The sequence below is a fragment of the Bos indicus genome, chromosome 25 (genome assembly GCF_029378745.1).
Source record: "Bos indicus isolate NIAB-ARS_2022 breed Sahiwal x Tharparkar chromosome 25, NIAB-ARS_B.indTharparkar_mat_pri_1.0, whole genome shotgun sequence".
Taxonomy (NCBI): Eukaryota; Metazoa; Chordata; class Mammalia; order Artiodactyla; family Bovidae; genus Bos; species Bos indicus.
The window spans coordinates 2,958,525-2,978,306 of record NC_091784.1 but is presented as its reverse complement, the minus strand read 5'-3'; the positions used below and the strand labels follow the sequence as shown (position 1 = coordinate 2,978,306).

Here is a 19,782-nt window from a genome sequence, read left to right as displayed (position 1 = left end):
ATGCGAATTCGAACGCCGGCTGTTGATTGGTGGAGCCTGCGCGGCCGCCCCGCCTCCTAGGCACGGGCTGGGGTCTGAAGGAGCGCGGCTCCCGGGCAGCAGGCAGTGGAATTCCTGGGTCCGCTCCGGCCCGCGTTTACCTACCCTATTCTGGGATTTGGCCTTGCCCCTGAGTCGGCGGCAGAGGTCCCGACGACCGGCCCCATGGCGCACAGTGGGTTGTCAGTGAAAGTCTGAGCGGACCGGCCGCGCCTCCGAGCCCGGGGTCTTTGAGCGCGGACCCCGACGCGGTCTTCGCCCTGCGTGGAGGCGGGCGAGTGGGCGCCCGCGGGAGGCACCTCACCGAGGCTGCCCCCTGACCTTAGTGGCCCGCACCCTGAGGCCGCAGGCCCTGCTTCCCGTCCTTGCTTCAGGCGAGGAGACCCTTGGTTCTGTGCCGCGTCGCTGTTGGCATAGATCGCAGGGCAGAAACACACCTGGGTGACTAACTCATCCAGCATGTCTGACTCCTTCCCTTGAAACTTGGCTCACCCTGGACCCCTCCTCCATCCCTCCCAGGGCAAGCCCTCAGCGTGTCACCCGGACCTTGTCAGTCCTCAGTATCTCCTCGCGGTCAATTGGGAGCCCACTAAAACAGAAGAGCACGCCTGCTTGCTTCAGTGGCTTCAACATTCTGTTCACCCAGGTATTAGGCAGTGCCCACCCAGCCTTGTCTTTCAGGAACCAGCTCACATCCCACCTCCTCTGTGAGACATTCTGACAAGGAAAGAAATGCAACTTCTGGGAGAAGTGCTTGATGGACTTCTGTGGTTTTCCCCAGAGACGCCAGGGAATCTGGGTCAAGGCTGTCTTCTTACCCTCTTCCCAAGGCCTCAAAACTGTGCTCTGTCCCCCCACCCCTCACGCTGCTCTCTGAACTCCATCAGGGTACTGGTTCTGTGCTCAGCAGCTGAACACACACAGGAGCCAAGATGCCAAGACTCCAAGCCAGTCTGGAGTAGGAGACAAGTGAACAGATGATCACAGCGCGGCTATGAGGCCCTGGAAGCGGGGGTGAGGAGGTGGGGGTGGTGTGTGCAGAAGAGGAGTGGGTAGAGCAAAGCAAGCCTGGGGCCTGCTCCACACCGGAGGAGGGGCGAGTCCTCCAGGCCTGAAGGCTTTCAGCCTTCCTCACAGACCTGTGTTCCCACTGGCTACAGTTTCCTGTTTGGTACTTTTTGTCCTCCCCCTGTACTGTTACTTTGTCGCTGGACTCCTCCAGGCAGAGGCCCACACTCTGAGCAGTCACAGGAAAGAGCGGTGGGTGTGCAGCCGGACGTGGGGGTGGAAGGTGGGGCCAGGGACAGCAGACACCACACTCCTTCCTGGAACTTGGCTTAGAAGGGAGAGAGAGGGCTACCTGCAAAGGAGCCCATCGGGGCTTGTGAGAGGGGCTGGCGTGACCACGCTGGAGAAAGGAGCTATGTGCTTCTTGGAGAAGGGCCCTCGTGATAAAGGTGCAGGGCCACACCCATGCACACTCAGGCTTGATGGTCCCAGCTCACAGCCTTCGCTCACCGCCGCTCATGCCTGAGTTGCATCAGAACGCAGATTGCTGGACCTCACCCCTCAAATTTCTGATTCAGCGATGCTGGGGTGGAGCGCAAGAACCCACATTTCTAACAAGTTTCTGAAGAGGTGGATGCTTCCAGCCAGGAACCCCACTTGAGAACTTCTGCCTGAGGTGAATCCTGGCTCTGCCATCAGCTGACCATGGAAAGTTGCTGGATGTCTCTAGGTCTCAGCTTACTCTTCCAGGCAATGGGGATAATGATTATGACTACATCACAGGTTGATGGAGGGCCACATACAGGTTAGGGTTAGTGTTACAGCCAGGGCAAAGAACAGATGGAGCCACACAAATCGAAATATTTAAATATTGGAAAATGGTGACTTAGGTTTGCAAACTTGTCCTACCTTCAGAACTATGGCCCTGGTACACCGTAGTCAGGGGCACGGCCCTGGTACACTGTGGTCAGGGGCATGGCCCTCTTAGACTGTGGTCAGGGGCACGGCCCTGTTATACTGTAATCAGGGGCACGTCCCTCTTAGACTGTGGTCAGGGGCACGGCCCTGTTATACTGTAATCAGGGTCATGGCCCTGTTTTACTGTAGTCAGGGGCATGGCCCTCTTAGACCATGGTCAGGAGCACGATCCTGTTATACTGTAGTTGGGCACGGCCCTGGTACACCGTGGTCAGGGGCGCAGCCCTCTTATACCGTGGTCAGGGGTGCGGCCCTGGTACACTGTGGTCAGGAGCACGGCCCTGTTATACTGTAGTCAGAAACACAGCCCTGTTACACTCTAGTCAGGAGCACAGCCCTCTTAGACCGAGGTCAGGAGCACAGCCCTGTTATTCTGTAGTCAGGAGCACGGCCCTGTTACACTGTAGTCAGAAGCCCGGCCCTGTTATACTATAGTCAGGAGCACGGCGGCCCTGTTACACTGTAGTCAGAAGCAGGGCCCTCTTACACTCTGCTCAGGAGCACGGCCCTGTTACAGCCATGGTCACCCCCAGGCCTTCATGCTGCTGATGGGATGTGACAGGTGTCCCTCTGATCCCACAGCCAGGTCTCAGTGAGCCTGCAGGCCACTCACGTGTGATCCAAGGGGATCCCTTTCCACAGAAATGGACCTGGATTCTCCACCAGGCCTCTAAGGCTGGTGCCCTCAATCTGGCAGAGAGCCAGCCCACTCCTCCACCCCCAAGCTGAGCTTACTGGGTCTTCAGGTTGCCTCTGTACACCTTGCAGCCCATGGCAGGCTGTGTGCACCCGGGCTAGCCTAGCACAGGGAACTCTTTATTACAGCAAGGCAGTCTTTGAGGGATGTGGCGAGGGAGGCTGGGAGGCAGGTGGAGAGCGAGGCAGAGAGGGTGGCTGGGATGAAGACCAGGAGGAAGGCCTGAAGGGAATTGGAATGGGAGACCAGGAGAGAGGCTGGGAGAAACGCTGGGAGGAAGATGGACTGGGGGGTGGAGTGGGAGGTGGAGAGGGTAGCTGGGAGGAAGAGGGAGAGACAGGTGGACAGGGAAACGCGGGGTCTGCGGGCTTGGCCCTCCCTTGTCTGTTACTCCCTTGCGCAGGGGGCACAGGGCAACTGAAGCTCAGGAAGATGTCCTCCAGGGAGATTTGGTTGACTGAGTAGTCCTCCAACATGTACATCGTCTTGGCTTGCTCCATAATGCCAAACACCTGTGGGAAGGGAGGGGGCCACTGTGGACGGCAGGCACAGGGGAGCGGGGGCGGACGCAGCAAGGGGTGGGAAGAGGAAAGGTCTCTGAGATTGTTACAGAGCCCCCAGAGGCCCATTCCTCTCTCAGCTGCTCCCAGACCACCTCTCAGGCAGTCAGTCCTACGGAATTCAGCTGTCTGGGATCTGAGGGAAAGGGACCTGGCTGGGAGTGGTGCCAGAAGCAGAGGTCCCGCTGGGTCCTGGCTTGCTGTGTGCACTGGGCATGTGGCATGCCCTCTTTGAACCAGCTCCCCTCTCTGTGAGATGAGGGGGCAGAAGGAGCTGATCTCTGAGGTCCCTTCCAGTTCAAATATACTTATCAAAATTTTCTATGAAATTCACATGAATGTTGCAGCAGGACTGAATTGGACTTCCACCGGAAACAGAGAACTCTGAAAGTGCACGACATCAGAGGTGTGCTCCCTGGTGTCCAGGTATGTGCTCACCTTCGCCCAGCTGAGGTCATCGCCGGGCAGGTGGTAATGGACCATCCCTTGGTGCTCATCCTCCAGGACACTGCCTGCACAAAGGAAAGACCATGTCCCCAAGGGCCAGGCTGGACGGCCAGGGGAGGGTGGCATTCGCCCCGGAATCGTGACTCCCGTTCCAGTGCTCAGGGATGCACAGACGCACGGCGCCCTCTGCAGCACATACCTGGGAAGGTCAGGCCCACGAAAGCCTTGAACTCCTCCAGGGCCTCCTGCTGCCCGTCACTCCGGATCTTGGCCCGCAGGGAGTAGCCGCTGCCAAACTTGCTCTTGAGGTGCTGTGGGCTGCCCAGGCACTTGAACTGACCCTGCACCATGATGGCCAGCCGGGTGCACAAGGCTTCACACTCCTCCATGCTGGGAAGAGGGGGCGGAGCCTGATATATCATCGGGGAATGCTGATGCCTGCCCTCCACGCCAAAACCGTGCACCTAGGAAAGTGCTGACGCCCAGATCAAGCTGTTCCTGATTCCACGCTCAGGGTGTGGCCCACTCGCCTCACAGACTCTTCACTAGAGGCTGACAGATCTTCTGTCCACCCAGCCCCTTCTGGCCCACCCGGCCCACAGCCCCCATCCTGGCTGAACCTGTGGGAGGTGATGACGATGGCCTTGCCGGACTTTCGGGCCCGTGCCACAGTGCCCCAGAGCAGACGCCGGGCCACAGGATCCATGCCAGTGGATGGCTCGTCCAGGAAGATGACCACAGGCTCTCCCAGCAGGGCAATGCCAGCACTCAGCTTCCGCCTGTTGCCGCCACTGGGGCCGAGGGGGAGAAATTGGGTGACTGGCAACCCTAAGTTTCCAGTGCAATCTTCCCTGCTTTTTCCTTTGCTAAGAAAGTGCTCATGTGCCCTGGTGGGGCCCTCAGTAACATGACCCACCACCCGCCCCCAGGGGTACACTGTAACTCAGCTGTCCACTCAGCATCTAAACCGTTCTCCTGGGCATAGGGGTCAGTCCAGGCTGAGCACATGGTCCGTGGATCTCCTCTGAGGGCCTCTATGGGTGTCGCAGGGTAAGGGCATAGAACCATTTTAGCTAACTTCTTTTAAGAAGAACACATAGCATTTATGATGTAAAGTAAAGTGAAGTAAAAGTGAAAGTGAAGTCGCTCAGTCGTGTCCGACTCTAGCAACCCCATGGACTGCAGCCCACCAGGCTTCCCTGTCCCTGGGATTCTCCAGGCAAGAACACTGGAGTGGGTTGCCATTTCCTTCTCCAATGCATGAAAGTGAAAAGTGAAAGTGAAGTCGCTCAGTTGTGTCCAACTCTAACAACCCCATGGACTGCAGCCTACCAGGCTCCTCCATCCATGGGATTTTCTAGACAAAAGTACTGGAGTGGGGTGCCATTGCCTACTTCCCAAATGTTAATTTATTTAATCATCAAAAGATGCAGGGAAACATGAAAACATGATTGAAACAGAAGTTAACAGAAGAAAGAGGGCACCGTCCTCTAACTCCTGGGCGCCCTGATCCAGTTCTGCTAACAGTCTGCAGGGGCACTGTGCACAGCTCAAGGGGCGGCCTGGGACTTGGGACCGAGTAGCCTTGCTTTGTTTAAGCTAACGGGAATTGGGTTAGGATCACTGGTGACGAAAGACCCAGGAAGACCCCACGCTCTTCAGTAGAACATCAGCTGCTCAGATGGCTCACACAGAGCAGGGTGCGGGAGTGTGGGCGTGCAGTGCAAATCTGCTGCAGGTCAGAAGCCCTGGTGAAGTGGCAGGAAGAGTAACAGCTGTGGTGCGTCAGCCCATCCTCAGCCAGGTAACCAGAGGAAACAGGGCCATGGGACAGCCCAGGTCGCTGACCCATTCTCACAGAGCAGAAAGGCCACCTCCCTGGAAACCTGCACAGTGGTGAGGACCACACAGTTACCCCAGGCACAGAGCCAGGAGGCCTTGCCCTACCCCCCAGCACTGAACAGAACCACAGCACATCTTATTTTGGGACGGGAGGGCTGAGGGGGCCCCGAGTCTCACCTGTAGGTCTTCACCAATTTGTCAGCGTACGTGTACATGAGCAAGTCATCAAGAATTTGGTCCACACAGGAGCTGATGTGACGCTCAGGAATGCCCCGGAGCCGGGAGAACATGACCAGCGTCTCCTTGCCCGTCATGTGGTCCAGCAGGGCATCGACCTGGGGACAGTAGCCGATCCACTGTCGCACCTGGAGTTGGAGCACAGCCCAAGGGGCAGGCGGGTCAGAAGGAAAGCTCCCCACTGGGCAGGGGCCTGGCCTCTGCCTCATGCACACCCACAAGTGCCAGGTGAACAGACATGTGCCAGGGGCCACCAGGGACACTGGGGAGCCTGGATGCAGCACTGGCTGCTGGCGTGAACCCCAACCCCAGAGGGCGCATGTGGATCTGGAGCACTTACAATCCTGCCTGCCCAGCAGGAAACCTCAGTGTCCACAGTTGCCCTATCTCTTGCCACTTTCCAAGAGTATGGTCAGCAGAAGACACTTTATTTTTTCCCGTTTAAGCATATTTTCTATTAGACAAGTAACCCACAAATACATTTTCTTTGTGAGGGTGCTGGAATCTCTTGTCCGGGGCCTGCCCCAGGTGGTGCAGTCACATCGGTGCACTTCCAGACTTCTGCATGGCTGCATAAAACAACTGGGTCACCTTTATTTACCATTCCACACTTACCATTTTACCATTCTATCATTTTAATTCAATGTTATGTATTAAGGATCAGCCGTGGTCAGTAAATATTAATACAAACCTACTTCAACTTGGGCTTCCCAGGTAGCACAATGGTAGAGAATCTATCTGCCAAAGGAGGAGGCACAAGAGACAGTTTCAATCCCTGAGTTGGGAAGATCCCCTGGAGAAGGAAATGGCAAGCCACTCCAGTATTCTTGCCTGGGAAATCCCATTGACAGAGGAGCCTGATCGTGGGGCTGCAGAGAGTTGGACACTACTGAGCAACTGAGCACATAAGCCTATTCCAACTCAGTTTGATTGTGACTTAATCATTCAGATTTAGGTTCAGTTCAGTTCAGTCGCTCAGTCATGTCGGACTTTGCGACCCCATGAACCGCAGCACGCCAAGCCTCCCTGTCCATCACCAACTCCTGGAGTTTACGAAAACTCACGTCCATCGAGTCAGTGATGCCATCCAGCCATCTCATCCTTTGTTGTCCCCTTCTCCTCCTGCCCTCAATCTTTCCCAGCATCAGGGTCTTTTCCAATGAGTCAACTCTTCACATGAGGTGGCCAAAGTATTGGAGTTTCAGCCTCAACATCAGTCCTTCCAATGAACACCCATGACTGATCTCCTTTGGAATGGACTGGTTGGATCTCCTTGCTGTCCAAGGGACTCTCCAGAGTGTTCTCCAACACCACAGTTCAAAAGCATCAATTCTTCAGCACTCAGCTTTCTTCACAGTCCAACTCGCACATCCATACATGACCACTGGAAAAACCATAGCCTTGACTAGACGGACCTTTGTTGGCAAAGTAATGTCTCTGCTTTTTAATATGCTATCTAGGTTGGTCATAACTTTCCTTCCAAGGAGTAAGCGTCTTTTAATTTCATTGCTGCAATCGCCATCTGCAGTGATTTTCGAGCCCAGAAAAATAAAGTCAGCCACTGTTTCCACTGTTTCCCCATCTATCTGCCATGAAGATTTGGGTTGGCTGTTTATAAAAGATTCAGGCACATGTGTGATATTTCCGAGTTTTTGCTGTTATGAACTTGCAGCAAACCAGGCTCCTCTGTCCATGGGATTCTCCAGGCAAGAATACTGGAGTGGGTGGCATGCCCTCTTCCAGGGGAGTTGACCATAAACGCATGGGTTTATTTCTGAGCTCTCTATTCTGTTCCATTGTTCTATGTGTCTGTTTTTATGCCAGTACCATATAGTTTTGATTACTGGAGCTTTGTAGTATAGTCTGAAGTCAGGGAGCATGATACCTCTAGTTCTTTTATCTCAAGACAGTTTGCTAACATTTTTTTAAAAACCATGAGTGGGTACTGAATTTTCATCCAATGCTTCTTCCACTTCTATTGATAAATATTTTTCTCCTTTCATCTATGAAGGTAGTGCTTTATACTGGTAGATTTCCTACTGTTAAATCTCATTTCTGGAATAAGCCTGACAATTGTAATTTTTACTCTTTCAATATCCTGCTGAATTTCTATTGTCAATATCTTCAGTTCAGTTCCGTTCAGTGGCTCAGTCGTGTCTGACTCTGTGACACCATGGACTGCAGCACGCCAGGCTTCCCTGTCCATCACCAACTCCCAGAGCTTGCTCAAACTCATGTCCATCGAGTTGGTGATGCCATCCAACCGTCTCATCCTCTGTTGCCCTCTTCTCGTGCCTTCAATCTTTCCCAGCATCAGGGTCTTTCCCAATGGGTCAGTTCTTCACATCAGTTGGCCAAAGTATCAGAGATCCAGATTCAGCATCAGTCCTTCCAATGAATATTCAGAACTGATTTCCTTTAGGATGGACTGATTGGATCTCCTTGCAGTCCAGAGGACTCTCAAGAGTCTTCTCCAACACCACAGTTCAAAAGTGCTCAGCTTTCTTTATACTCCAGCTCTCACATCCATACATGACTATTGGAAAACCAATAGCTTTGATTAGACGGACCTTTGTCAGCCAAGTAATGTCTCTGCTTTTTAATACACTGTCTAGGTTGGTCATAGCTTTTCTTCCAAGGAGCAAGCGTCTTTTAATTTCATGGCTGTGGTCACCATCTGCAGTGATTTTTCAGCCCAAGAAAATAAAGTCTCTCACTGTTTGCATTGTTTCCCCATCTATTTACCATGAAGTGATGGGACCAGATGCCATGATCTTAGTTTTTTGAATGTTGAGTTTTAAGCCAGCTTTTTCACTCTCCTCTTTCACTTTCATCAAGAGGCTCTTTAGGTCCTCTTCACTTTCTGCCATTAGGGTGGTGTCATCTGCATATCTGCAGTTATTGATATTTCTCCCAGCAATCTTGATTCCAGCTTGTCCTTCATCCAGCCTGGCATTTCGCATGAAGTACTCTGCATATAACTTAAATAAGCAGGGTGACAATATACAGGGTTGACATACTCCTTTACCAATTTGGAACCAGTCTGCTGTTCCATGTCTGGTTCTAACTGTTGCTTCTTGACCTGCATACAGATTTCTCAGGGGGTAGGTCAGGTGGTCTGGTATTCCCATCTCTTGAAGAATTTTCCACAGTTTGTTGTGATCCACACAGTCAAAGGCTTTGGCGTAGTCAATAAAGCAGAAGTAGATGTTTTTCTGGAACTCTCTTGCTTTCTCAATGATCCAACGGATGTTGGCAATTTGATCTCTGGTTCCTCTGCCTTTTCTAAATCCAGCTTGAACATGTGGAAGTTCATGGTTCATGTACTGTTGACGCCTCACTTGGATAAATTTGAGCGTTACTTTGCTAGCGTGTGAGATGAATGCAATTGTGGGGTAGTCTGAACATTCTTTGGCATTGCCTTTCTTTGGGATTAGAATGAAAACCAACCTTTTCCAGTCCTGTCCAAATGCATGTGGACATTCAAAAGTCACTGAGTTTTCCAAATTTGCTGGCATGTTGAGTGCAGCACTTTCACAGCACCATGTATTAGGACTTGAAATAGCTCAGCTGGAATTCCATCACCTCCGCTAGCTTTGTTTGTAGTGATGCTTCCTAAGGCCCACTTGACTTCAGACTCCAGGACATCTGGCTCTTCTAGGTGAGTGATCACTCTATCATGGTTATCTGGGTCATGAAGATCTTTTTTGTATAGTTCTTCGTGTATTCTTGCCATCTCTTCTTAATATCTTCTGCTTCTGTTAGGTCCATACCGTTTCTGTCCTTTATTGTGCCCATCTTTGGATGAAATGTTCCCTCGGTATCTCTAATTTTCTTGAAGAGATCTCTAGTCTTTCCTATTCTATTGTTTTCCTCTATTTCTTTGCTTTGCTCACTGAGGAAGGCTTTCTTACTCTCCTTGCATTTGGAACTCTGCATTCAAATGGGTATATCTTTCCTTTTCTCCTTTGCCTTTCTCTTCTTTTCTCAGCTATCTAAATATCTTACTTAAGGCTTTATGTTCCTATATGAAGTTGGCCTATGGCTCATGTTGGACACTGTTTGATTTTCACTTCAGATTGGGTAGCACCCCGTCTTCTCTCCTGTGATTTGGAAGAGGTATACAAGAAGGAAATAACTGCTTGGTGGTGGCTGGTAGACTTGCCCATCAATCCCTTTTAGCCTGGACTCTTAAGAAAGGGTAGATCTTCAATCATTATTTGAAATTTACCTCCAGTGTTGGTCTATATAGGCCTTCAAATTTATGAACAAATTTTTGGATAGAAGGCTTGAAAATGTTATAATGTGATGCAAAGAAAATGAAGGAATGTGCTGTTTCTTACACACCTGAGTCTGGAGTAAGCCTACTGCCATAGGATGGCCACAGAGCCCTGCTCAGAGCACGAGGCCCCACGGACCAGGGAAAGTCCCACAGTGGAGCCGAACGATTCTGAGACAGTGAATGACTTTGACAGAAATGCATGTGGACATTCAAAAGTCTCTGCTGACTTTTGGCGTACCAGCAGATTCTGAAAAGAATTGTTGTTCAGTTGCCAAATGATGTCCAACTCTTTGCAACTCCATGGACTGCAGCACGCCAGGCTTCCCTGTCCTTCACTATCTCCCAGAATTTGCTCAAATTCATGTCCACTGAGTCTGTGATGCCATTCAACCACTTCATCCTCTGTTGCCCCCTTCTCCTGCTCTCAATCTTTCCCAGCATCAGGATCTTTTCTAATGAGTCGGCTCTTCACATGTGATAAGAATATATTTTAGGAAATGTGAAAGAATGTTTAAAAATATTTGCACATGTAAAGGGTGGTAAGCAGAAAGCTCACAAAGGAAGAGAGCAAGGATGTAGATTTGAGTTCGCTAATGAGATTAATCCATGTGGGATTTCTAGGAGAAAGTGAAGTGAGGAGCATGTTGAACTATATTTCCTACCATGAATTTTCACAAACTTCCAGGAGGTGATGTGCAGACAGATTCCAGGAAGACTGAAATCCAGTTTCTTGCCAGTCAGACAAGAGGAGGGTCTTGTAGGCAGATGCCGCTTGATTTTAAATAATACAAAGAAATGTAACATTCCTTTTCATCTGAGTTTACAGAGCAGGTTTGTACTTGCCTCTCAGTGAGCTTCAATGAGTTGGATGGATGACTGGTGGTGACAAGGCTAGCCGGTGGGGCTGTCATGACCACCTGCCCTCATCCTGTCTTGTCGTGTCTTTTATTCCTTTGCTTGTTCATTCCTTCTTCCTTTTTTCAGTAACAGCTTATTGATATATAATTCACATATCATACAATTCACCCATCAAATGTGTTCAATTCAGTGGCTTTTAGTGTATTCACACTGGTGGGCCACGATCACTGCTGCTGCTAAGTCGCGTCAGTCGTGTCCAACTCTGTGCGACCCCATAGACGGCAGCCCACCAGGCTCCCCCGTCCCTGGGATTCTCCAGGCAAGAACACCAGAGTGGCTTGCCATTTCCTTCTCCAATGCATGAAAGTGAAAAGTGAAAGTGAAGTCGTTCAGTCGTGCCTGACTCTTAGCGACCCCATGGACTGAAGCCCACCAGGCTCCCTCCGTCCATGGGATTTTCCAGGCAAGAGTACTGGAGTGGGGTGCCATTGCTTTCTCCTCCATGATCACAGTCAATTTTATAACATGGCATCGCTCCTCCCCAGAGAAACCTCAAATCCATGAAAAGTTACTACTCATTTTCCCCAGAACGCCCAAGCCCTGGCAACCATCGATCTGCTTGTCACCATGGATTTGCCTGTCCTGGGTGTTTCATATAAACAGAATCACACAATCTGTGCCCTTTTGTGCTCTGCTTCTTTTGCTCTGCATCCCGTATTTAAGGTCCATGCGTAGTATAGCGTATGTCGGTGCTTCATTCCTTTTTTATGGTTGAATGATATCCTTGCGCACGGATACATCACATTTTGTTTATCCTTCATCTGTTTGTTAGTGGACATTAGGGTTGATTCTACCTTTTGGCTACTGTGAAAAATGCTGCTATGAACATTCATGTACAAATTTTTGTGTGAATGTATTAACGGTTTTTTAGTTCTCTTGGATATATATACCTACGAGTGAAACTGCTAGGTCATATGGTAACTCTGTTTTAACCTTTGAGTATCTTCTCTAATAATCTCAATCTTCCAATTGAAGTCTTTCATCCGTTTGTATGTAATGTAAGTACTAATGTAATTGGATTTGAATCTACCATCTTGTTAGGGCTATCTACTTGTCCCGTATGTTCTATATTCCTTTTTCTCTCTCACTTTGTCTCCTATTGCACTGATTATTTTCTATGATCCACAGGGCTGCCTGAGAGTCTTCATGACATGGCCGTTAGTGTTCCCCAGAGTGAGTGCTGTGAAGGCGAGTATACCCAAAAGAGAAGCTGCCGTGTCCCTCATGACCCAGTCTCAACAGTGGCATACCACTTCTTCCACAGTATTCTGTCAGTCACACAGACCAACCCTGGTACCATCTGGGGTGATCTTCTTAAGGGTGTAAATCTCAGGAGGGTTACTAGGGGGCTGTCTTGAAGGTATACCACAATGTTTCTTATCTTCTTCTGTATATTTGTTTTCTACACTTTGATTCTCCATGCTTCATTCTAAATTATTTTTTTGTGGGGAGGAGTTGTTGTTTAGGTACACGTGCGTGGTTATTATTATTTTTTTTTAATGTGCACCAAACACTGCATTTCAAGTTGTTTGCTGAAATCATTCGAGGCCTAGGATGTGAGCCTCTTCTGCCAGCTCCTGACATTTGCTCCTGCCAGGCACCTGGGAGCAGTGGTGGTTGAGTCACATCAATTCCATTTCAGGGACTGATAAGAGTCCAGGTTGTTCTGCAATTCTTGCATGAACTTGTCCAAGTACAGTTCATCCCTACACCTGGGATGCAGCCCTCCAGGGTCCTGACTCAAGGAAAGGATGCTTGCATCAGGCCTCCCTATGCCCCAGAAGGCTCATCCTGAACTCCAGTGTGGGCCAATTCAAAACTAAGGGCAAAAAATATTCAGAGCTCAGCAGCCCAGCCTTGAATGGGCCACCTTCTTGGGTCCCCGTCCTCCCCTACCTCTTGGCTCATAAGTCTTCACTATCTTTTTAGTTCTCTGAATCCTTCAAAGACATGTTTCCAAAATTTGGTCCTATTTTTCTAGTTATTAATGACCACCAGGAAAGGGATTAGAGTTACCTGATTTGCCATTACCACAAGACTTGTCCATAATTTTTAAAATAATAAAAATTAAAATTAATAGTAAATGGCTCCTAGCCATGAGATGCTTATACTGGGTATGGTTGTTCGGCCAAGCAGTGTCTGCTAAAAGGTGACAGAGAGTAATAATTACGAGCATGGATTCTGGAACTAGCCCATGTTGATTCTTCCAACTTCTCTCTAAACTTTATGTTGGTCATGGACAGTAAAGCTAGTACAGTGCATGCTGTGAATGGTACAGCTTCGATTAGACCCCTGTAGTTTGGTCTCCTTGTACGCCTGTCATTGAATCCAATGTATACTGACCCCACTCCCCCACCATCATTACACTTAAGTCACTGCATGGCAACGGCTGGTTCTCATGATCATAAGCTCCTTGCAAGTGAGAGTCACTGGGCTTACACAACTGTTGGCATACACTAGGCATTCAAAAATTGTTTCACTGAATTGGTGCCAATAATGGAAGCAGACTCCAAGAAGAGGGTCAGGTGTAAGGGATATACTAAATTTGACTATGTCTTTGTCAAGCTGTTTAGAAGGGATGTATATGCAGGTCTGAAACACAGGACTGGGATTGGGCTGAGGGTGTGACTACTTGGGAGCCATCAGCAGACAGAAGATAATGGGAGTCAGCATAAGGAATGAGATTGGGGGGGTGGGGACAGTGTGTGTGGAAGGACAAAGACAGTGGGCTGATGCTACGGCCCTGGGGAGCAGTGCAGTCTAATGGGCTAGAGGAAGAAGATCCACCACAGGAGTCTAAGGAAGAAGTGCCAGTGAGAGAAGAGCCAGAAGAAAGGAGAAGCTATAGGAGCGAACAAAAAGGAAAGCTAGATAGAGTGTGAAGGAGGGAAAGGCCTGCGTTAAGAAATGCTTCAGAGAAGGCAAGGAAGCTGAGGCTGAAAGTTAGGCATGGCCTTGGCTCGGGAAGTGCAGTGGGCACAGGGTCAGGGAGGACAGATTCCAGGGCTCACTGGGAAGGAGCATCCATGGACCATGGCTGCCAGCTGGGTGTCCTGAGTGGTGCCTGGGATGGCGGTAGATGGTGCCACTCAGTCCTCCAGGGAGCACACGGGGAGGGGGGGAAGAGACGGGGGCTTGTGGGGACAGCTCATGGCTTTGGGGGTCCACTGGTCTTGAGAGGCCTTGGGTTTCAGGGACATTTTCAAGGCAATGTTGAGTAAGCAGCTTGACATACAATCTGGAGCTCAGAGAAGAGGTCTAGGAAGGAGCTATGGATTTGGGAGTCAGAGATAAATTCGACACCTGGAATTTTCAAAGGTGGGCTTCATTCCAGCTCCCTGTCCCCAACCCTCTGTAACACTCATAGGTGTATTTCAGGGGACCCTCTTCCTGATACACCCACACCACCCCTAGGCTCATGCCCCCTCGCCCCAGGTCACCGCCTACCTTCCTCAAGTCAGAGCTGACACTGATGCTGTTGACAAAGGCGTCCCCAGAGGTGATAGACTCTTCCCCAGTCAATATCTTGAAAATGGTAGTTTTCCCAGCTCCATTGAGGCCAAGAAGACCAAAGCACTCCTCTGCTTGAACAGTGAAGGAAACCTTGTTCACAGCCAGTGGAGGCACCTTCCTGGAATAGACCTGAGATAGCCAAGACAGAAGACAAGACACCCAGTGAGGAGGCCTGGAGCCAGCAGCCCGGAGTTTTCAGTTGCACTCCAGTTCTGCCCCCAGGGCTCCAGGACTCCGAGGTACCCAGGCTGGGATCTGCCTTCTCATCCCAGCTGCTGCTCCCAGTGGGCTCAGGAGGTCTTCTCTCTTCCTGCCCCTGCACACTGAGAACATAGTTCTCTAAGATAAGCCTCTTCCCTGCTTTCCTCAAAGCAAAGAAAACCACTTTGATGTTGCCTGAGCTGGTTTCTGGGGGCTTTTTTTTTTAATATAAATTTATTTATTTTATGGAGGCTAATTACTTTTCAATACTGTATTGGTTTTGCCATACATTGACATGAATCTGCCACGGGTGTACACGTGTTCCCCATCCTGAACCACCCCCCACCTCCCTCCCCATCCCATCCCTCTGGGTCATCCCAGTGCACCAGCCCCGAGCACCCTGTATCATGCATCGAACCTGGACTGGCAATTCGTTTCACATATGATAATATACATGTTTCAATGCCATTCTCCCAAACCATCCCACCCTCGCCTTCTCCCACAGACTCCAAAAGACTGTTCTATGCATCTGTGTCTCTTTTGCTGTCTCGCATACAGGGTTATTGTTACCATCTTTCTAAATTCCAAATATATGTGTTATACTGTATTGGTGTTTTTCTTTCTGGCTTACTTCACTTTGTATAATAGGCTCCAGTTTCATCCACCTCATTAGAACTGATTCAAATGTATTCTTTTTAATGGCTGAGTAACGTCTAGTCAAGGCTATGGTTTTTCCAGTGGTCATGTATGGATGTGAGAGTTGGACTGTGAAGAAGGCTGAGCGCCGAAGAATTGATGCTTTTGAACTGTGGTGTTGGAGAAGACTCTTGAGAGTCCCTTGGACTGCAAGGAGATCCAACCAGTCCATTCTAAAGGAAATCAGTCCTGGGTGTTCTTTGGAAGGAATGATGCTAAAGCTGAAACTCCAGTACTTTGGCCACCTCATGCAAAGAGTTGACCATCGAAAAAGACTCTGATGCTGGAAGGGATTGGGGGCAGGAGGAAAAGGGGACGACAGAGGATGAGATGGCTGGATGGCACCACCGACTCGATGGACGTGGGTTTGGGTGAACTCCGGGAGTTGGTTATGGACAGGGAGGCCTGGCGTGCTGCGATTCATGGGGGTTGCAAAGAGTCGGACACGACTGAGCGACTGAACTGAACTGAACTGAACTGAATATTCCATTGTGTATATGTACCATGGCTTTCTTATCCATTCATCTGCTGATGGATATCTAGGTTGCTTCCATGTCCTGGCTATTGTAAACAGTGCTGAGATGAACATTGGGGTACATGTCTCTTTCAATTCTGGTTTCCTCAGTGTGTATGCCCAGAAGTGGGATTGCTGGGTCATATGGCAGTTCTATTTCCAGTTTTTTTAAGCAATCTCCACACTATTCTCCATCGTGGCTATACTAGTTTGCATCCCCACCAACAGTGTAAGAGGTTTCCCTTTTCTCCACACCCTCTCAAGCATTTATTGCTTGTAGACTTTTGGATAGCAGCCATTCTGACTGGCGTGAGATGGTACCTCATTGTGATTTTGATTTGCATTTCTCTGATAATGAGTGATGTTGAGCATCTTTTCATGTGTTTGTTAGCCATCTGTATGTCTTCTTTGGAGAAATGTCTGTTTAGTTCTTTGGCCCATTTTTTGATTGGGTCATTTATTTTTCTGGAATTGAGCTGCAGGAGTTGCTTGTATATTTTTGAGATTAGTTGTTTGTCAGTTGCTTCATTTGCTATTGTTTTCTCCCATTCTGAAGGCTGTCTTTTCACCTTGCTTATAGTTTCCTTTGTTGTGCAGAAGCTTTTAATTTTAATTAGGTCCCATTTGTTTATTTTTGCTTTTTTTTCCAATATTCTGGGAGGTGGGTCATAGAGGATCCTGCTGTGATTTATGTCGGAGAGTGTTTTGCCTATGTTCTCCTCTAGGAGTTTTATAGTTTCTGGTCTTTTAGATCTTTAATCCATTTTGAGTTTATTTTTGTGTATGGTGCTAGAAAGTGTTCTAGTTTCATTCTTTTACAAGTGGTTGACCAGTTTTCCCAGCACCACTTGTTAAAGAATTGTCTTTTCTCCATTGTATATTCTTGCCTCCTTTGTCAAAGATAAGGTGTCCATAGGTGTGTGGATTCATCTCTGGGCTTTCTATTTTGTTGCATTGATCTATATTTCTGTCTTTGTGCCAGTATCTTACTGTCTTGATGACTGTGGCTTTGTAGTAGAGCCTGAAGTCAGGCAGATTGATTCTGGGGGCTTTTTAACAGCTAGTAACTATAGGGAAACAACTCTGTCTGTCTCTGTCTCCCTCCCCCTCTCTGCGTACATGTGTGTGTGCGTGTGCGTGTGAGTGTGTGTACATTCCTGGCTGTCTGAAGAGTCTCTCAGCACAGTCCCCACGGGCTCTTAGGGAGATTAGCAGGCTTGCTGTGGGCTTTCAGAGCCCACATCCCCTCCTTGGCTCCTCCACAGACTGCTTTCTAGATCCAGGAGAGACTCAACCATGTCTACCCTTCAGGGCTTCTGGGATCCATGGCTCCGGTGCCTCTCCTATCCCAGGCCTCCTTGTCCTCAGGGGCCCCTAGAAGACAATGGGGTGCTGAGGCACTACCTGCTGTCTCTGGGTGCACAAATGAGCTCAGATGCCATCTGTTCACAGAGGAAACCTCTCTCTGAGTCTTTCCCATAAAAACTCATCTGAATCCTCTGCCAGTGCAGTAGTCCCCTTATCCCCGGGGATATGGTCCAAGAACCCCAGTCGGAGCATGAAACCATGGATATCACAGGACCCTCTACTTACTATGTTTCTCCTATACATACATGCCTCTGACAAAGTGTAACTTATAAATTAGGCACAGTAAGGGAATATCCGAATTGACAACATCACTACCCTTGGGCTTTGGGGTAAGTAAAATGAGAAGTCCTTGAGCGCAAGCACTAGATACTGCGAAACTGGATCAGATAACTGAGCCGGTAACTAAGGGATGAAACAGCAGACAAGCTGGACAAAGGGGTGGAGTGGGACAGCTTGAGTTAACCATGCTACCCAGAACAGCACACAACTTAAAACTTATGAACTGATATTTCTGGAATTTTCCATTTAATATTTTTGGACCATGGTTGACTGCAGGTAGCTGAAACCTCAGAAAGTAAAGCTGATGATAAATGGGCACTACACTGTACTCCAAGTCAGTGGGCAGGGTCCTGGAGCCATGATGGCTGCTTCCCTACACAAGGATCCCCAAGAGTAATGGGGATGAAAAGTGAAGTAATGCTTTTCAAGCTACATCGGACTTTACCTTAGACAGTTCTTTAAGGACCAGTGGGTTTTTCTTACACAGATCTTCCCAAGAGTTCTTGATCATTTTTGCTTCCTCTTCCACATCTTGGTCTCCAGGCACAGACTCTGCATTCTGCAAAACAACCTGTTTTTCCCGAGATAAGGATGGCAGGTGTAAGTGCTTTTGCAAGGACAGGAGGAAGACATCAAGGTCCTTCCCCGTAACGTTGTGAAGGTGCCTGGCCATGCCAGTTCCCATTCGCACTCCACCACCCATTCTCAGGGACAGCCGCAGGTAGTGCATGTTGACACGACCGTGATATGCTGGACAGGAAAGCATTGGTTCTTAAAGAAAACAAAAAAGACTTGAAGCCCAGAGGTGTCAAGATACAACAATCCCATTTTGTACAGGATTTCCATAATCATGGGGGTGGGGGAGGTGCTTTGCCACTGGAAGATATTCACGTCAAGAACGGACACAACAGGCCATTCTCCTATCTGGCTCCTGAATGACTGAGGGGAGAGGTGTTACAAACTGACTAGTTTTAGGGAATCCACGGCTGGCCAGGGTCACAGGGCCCAGGCCAATGCTCTTCCCCCTTCTCCCCTCAGGCCTGGGGTCCTGGGGACCTCAGTAACCCCTCTGCTTCTGAAGGCAGGTTACACGATCTCCAGGCCCTCTGACTCTGAGAATCAAGGTTACTGCAGACTGCAGGAATTAAGCCGTGAAGCCAGCCCCTTATCTATCCTTACAGACTTACACTTGGACCCACTCACCAATTTTTGCTTCCAGTAGAGGCCAGAAAACCTGGCTTTCAGTTCCCATAAGACATTGGTTTCAATGAGGAAAAGCAGGATGAGGTACACGAGCCCTGAGATGGCAAGGGCTATCAGGTACTTCCCCATCCCGAGAGACTCCCAGGCATAGATGTCCTCCTGGACCACATAGCCCTCTGCTACAATGGGACAAATGGACACGATCAGATTACACAGAGCAGCTAGATTCCTACGGTAACAAATGTCATTTAAAAGGAGCATTATTGTCATCACTGTCGTCATTTCACCCCAGCAGATGGGAAACATATACAGTATTCTGCTTTTTTTGCTGGAACCAATGTTTAGCAAAAATTATTCAGTAAAGTAAAAGACTTCTCCCTATCCATATAACAGTTACTTGAAATGCAAACTATTTATATGTTTGATTCTTTTATCAATTATTAATCACCCTGTAACTTCAACTGACCACTCATGCAGAAACACTTAGCAGCCTCAAGTCTCCTATTTTAATCTGATTTGCCTTCAAATTTTCTTTTAAACACATGTATTTTTAAATTATACAATACACACTCATTGGAAAAAAGAGACACGTCTGAGATAGAGTCAAGGTACTTCTCCTCTCCCTACAGCGGTTTTATGTGTGTGTATATATACATACATATATACGTAATATATAATATATAATATACATATATATAATGTACTACTTCCATACTCTCTGGATATAATCTTTTAAAATACAAGTAGACTGATACTATGCATTATCTTCTCCAATTCATTTGTTTCAGTTCAGTTCAGTTCAGTCGCTCAGTTGTTTCTGACTCTTTGTGACCCCATGGGCTGCTGCACACCAGGCTTCCCTGTCCATCACCAACTCCTGGAGCTTACTCAGACTCACGTTCAGCGAGTCAGTGATACCATCCAACCATCTCATTGTCTGTCATCCCCTTCTCCTCCCTCCTTCCATCTTTCCCAGCATCAGGGTCTTTTCCAATGAGTC

The 19,782-nt window shown here is 48.8% G+C and overlaps 1 protein-coding gene across 4 annotated transcripts in view; it reads right to left on the bottom strand.

Annotated features, from left to right (window-relative positions):
- Nucleotides 1–49: 49 nt before the first annotated feature.
- Nucleotides 50–19,782, bottom strand: part of LOC109578063 (ATP-binding cassette sub-family A member 17-like) — a 111,479-nt gene continuing 91,746 nt past the window's right edge. For 2 of the 4 annotated variants that reach the window (XM_070779470.1, XM_070779471.1), the window contains 8 exons: nt 18,783–18,961; nt 18,025–18,150; nt 14,456–14,650; nt 5,749–5,936; nt 4,350–4,520; nt 3,929–4,119; nt 3,721–3,794; nt 51–3,234 (listed from right to left, as the gene is read on the bottom strand). In XM_070779470.1, coding sequence (XP_070635571.1) covers nt 2,845–3,234; nt 3,721–3,794; nt 3,929–4,119; nt 4,350–4,520; nt 5,749–5,936; nt 14,456–14,650; nt 18,025–18,150; nt 18,783–18,961 — 1,514 coding nt within the window. In that variant the 3' untranslated portion in view covers nt 51–2,844. Of the gene's footprint in view, nt 3,235–3,720; nt 3,795–3,928; nt 4,120–4,349; nt 4,521–5,748; nt 5,937–14,455; nt 14,651–18,024; nt 18,151–18,782; nt 18,962–19,782 lie in introns of all 4 variants that reach the window. The other 2 variants (XM_070779473.1, XM_070779472.1) reach the window with 2 other exon arrangements.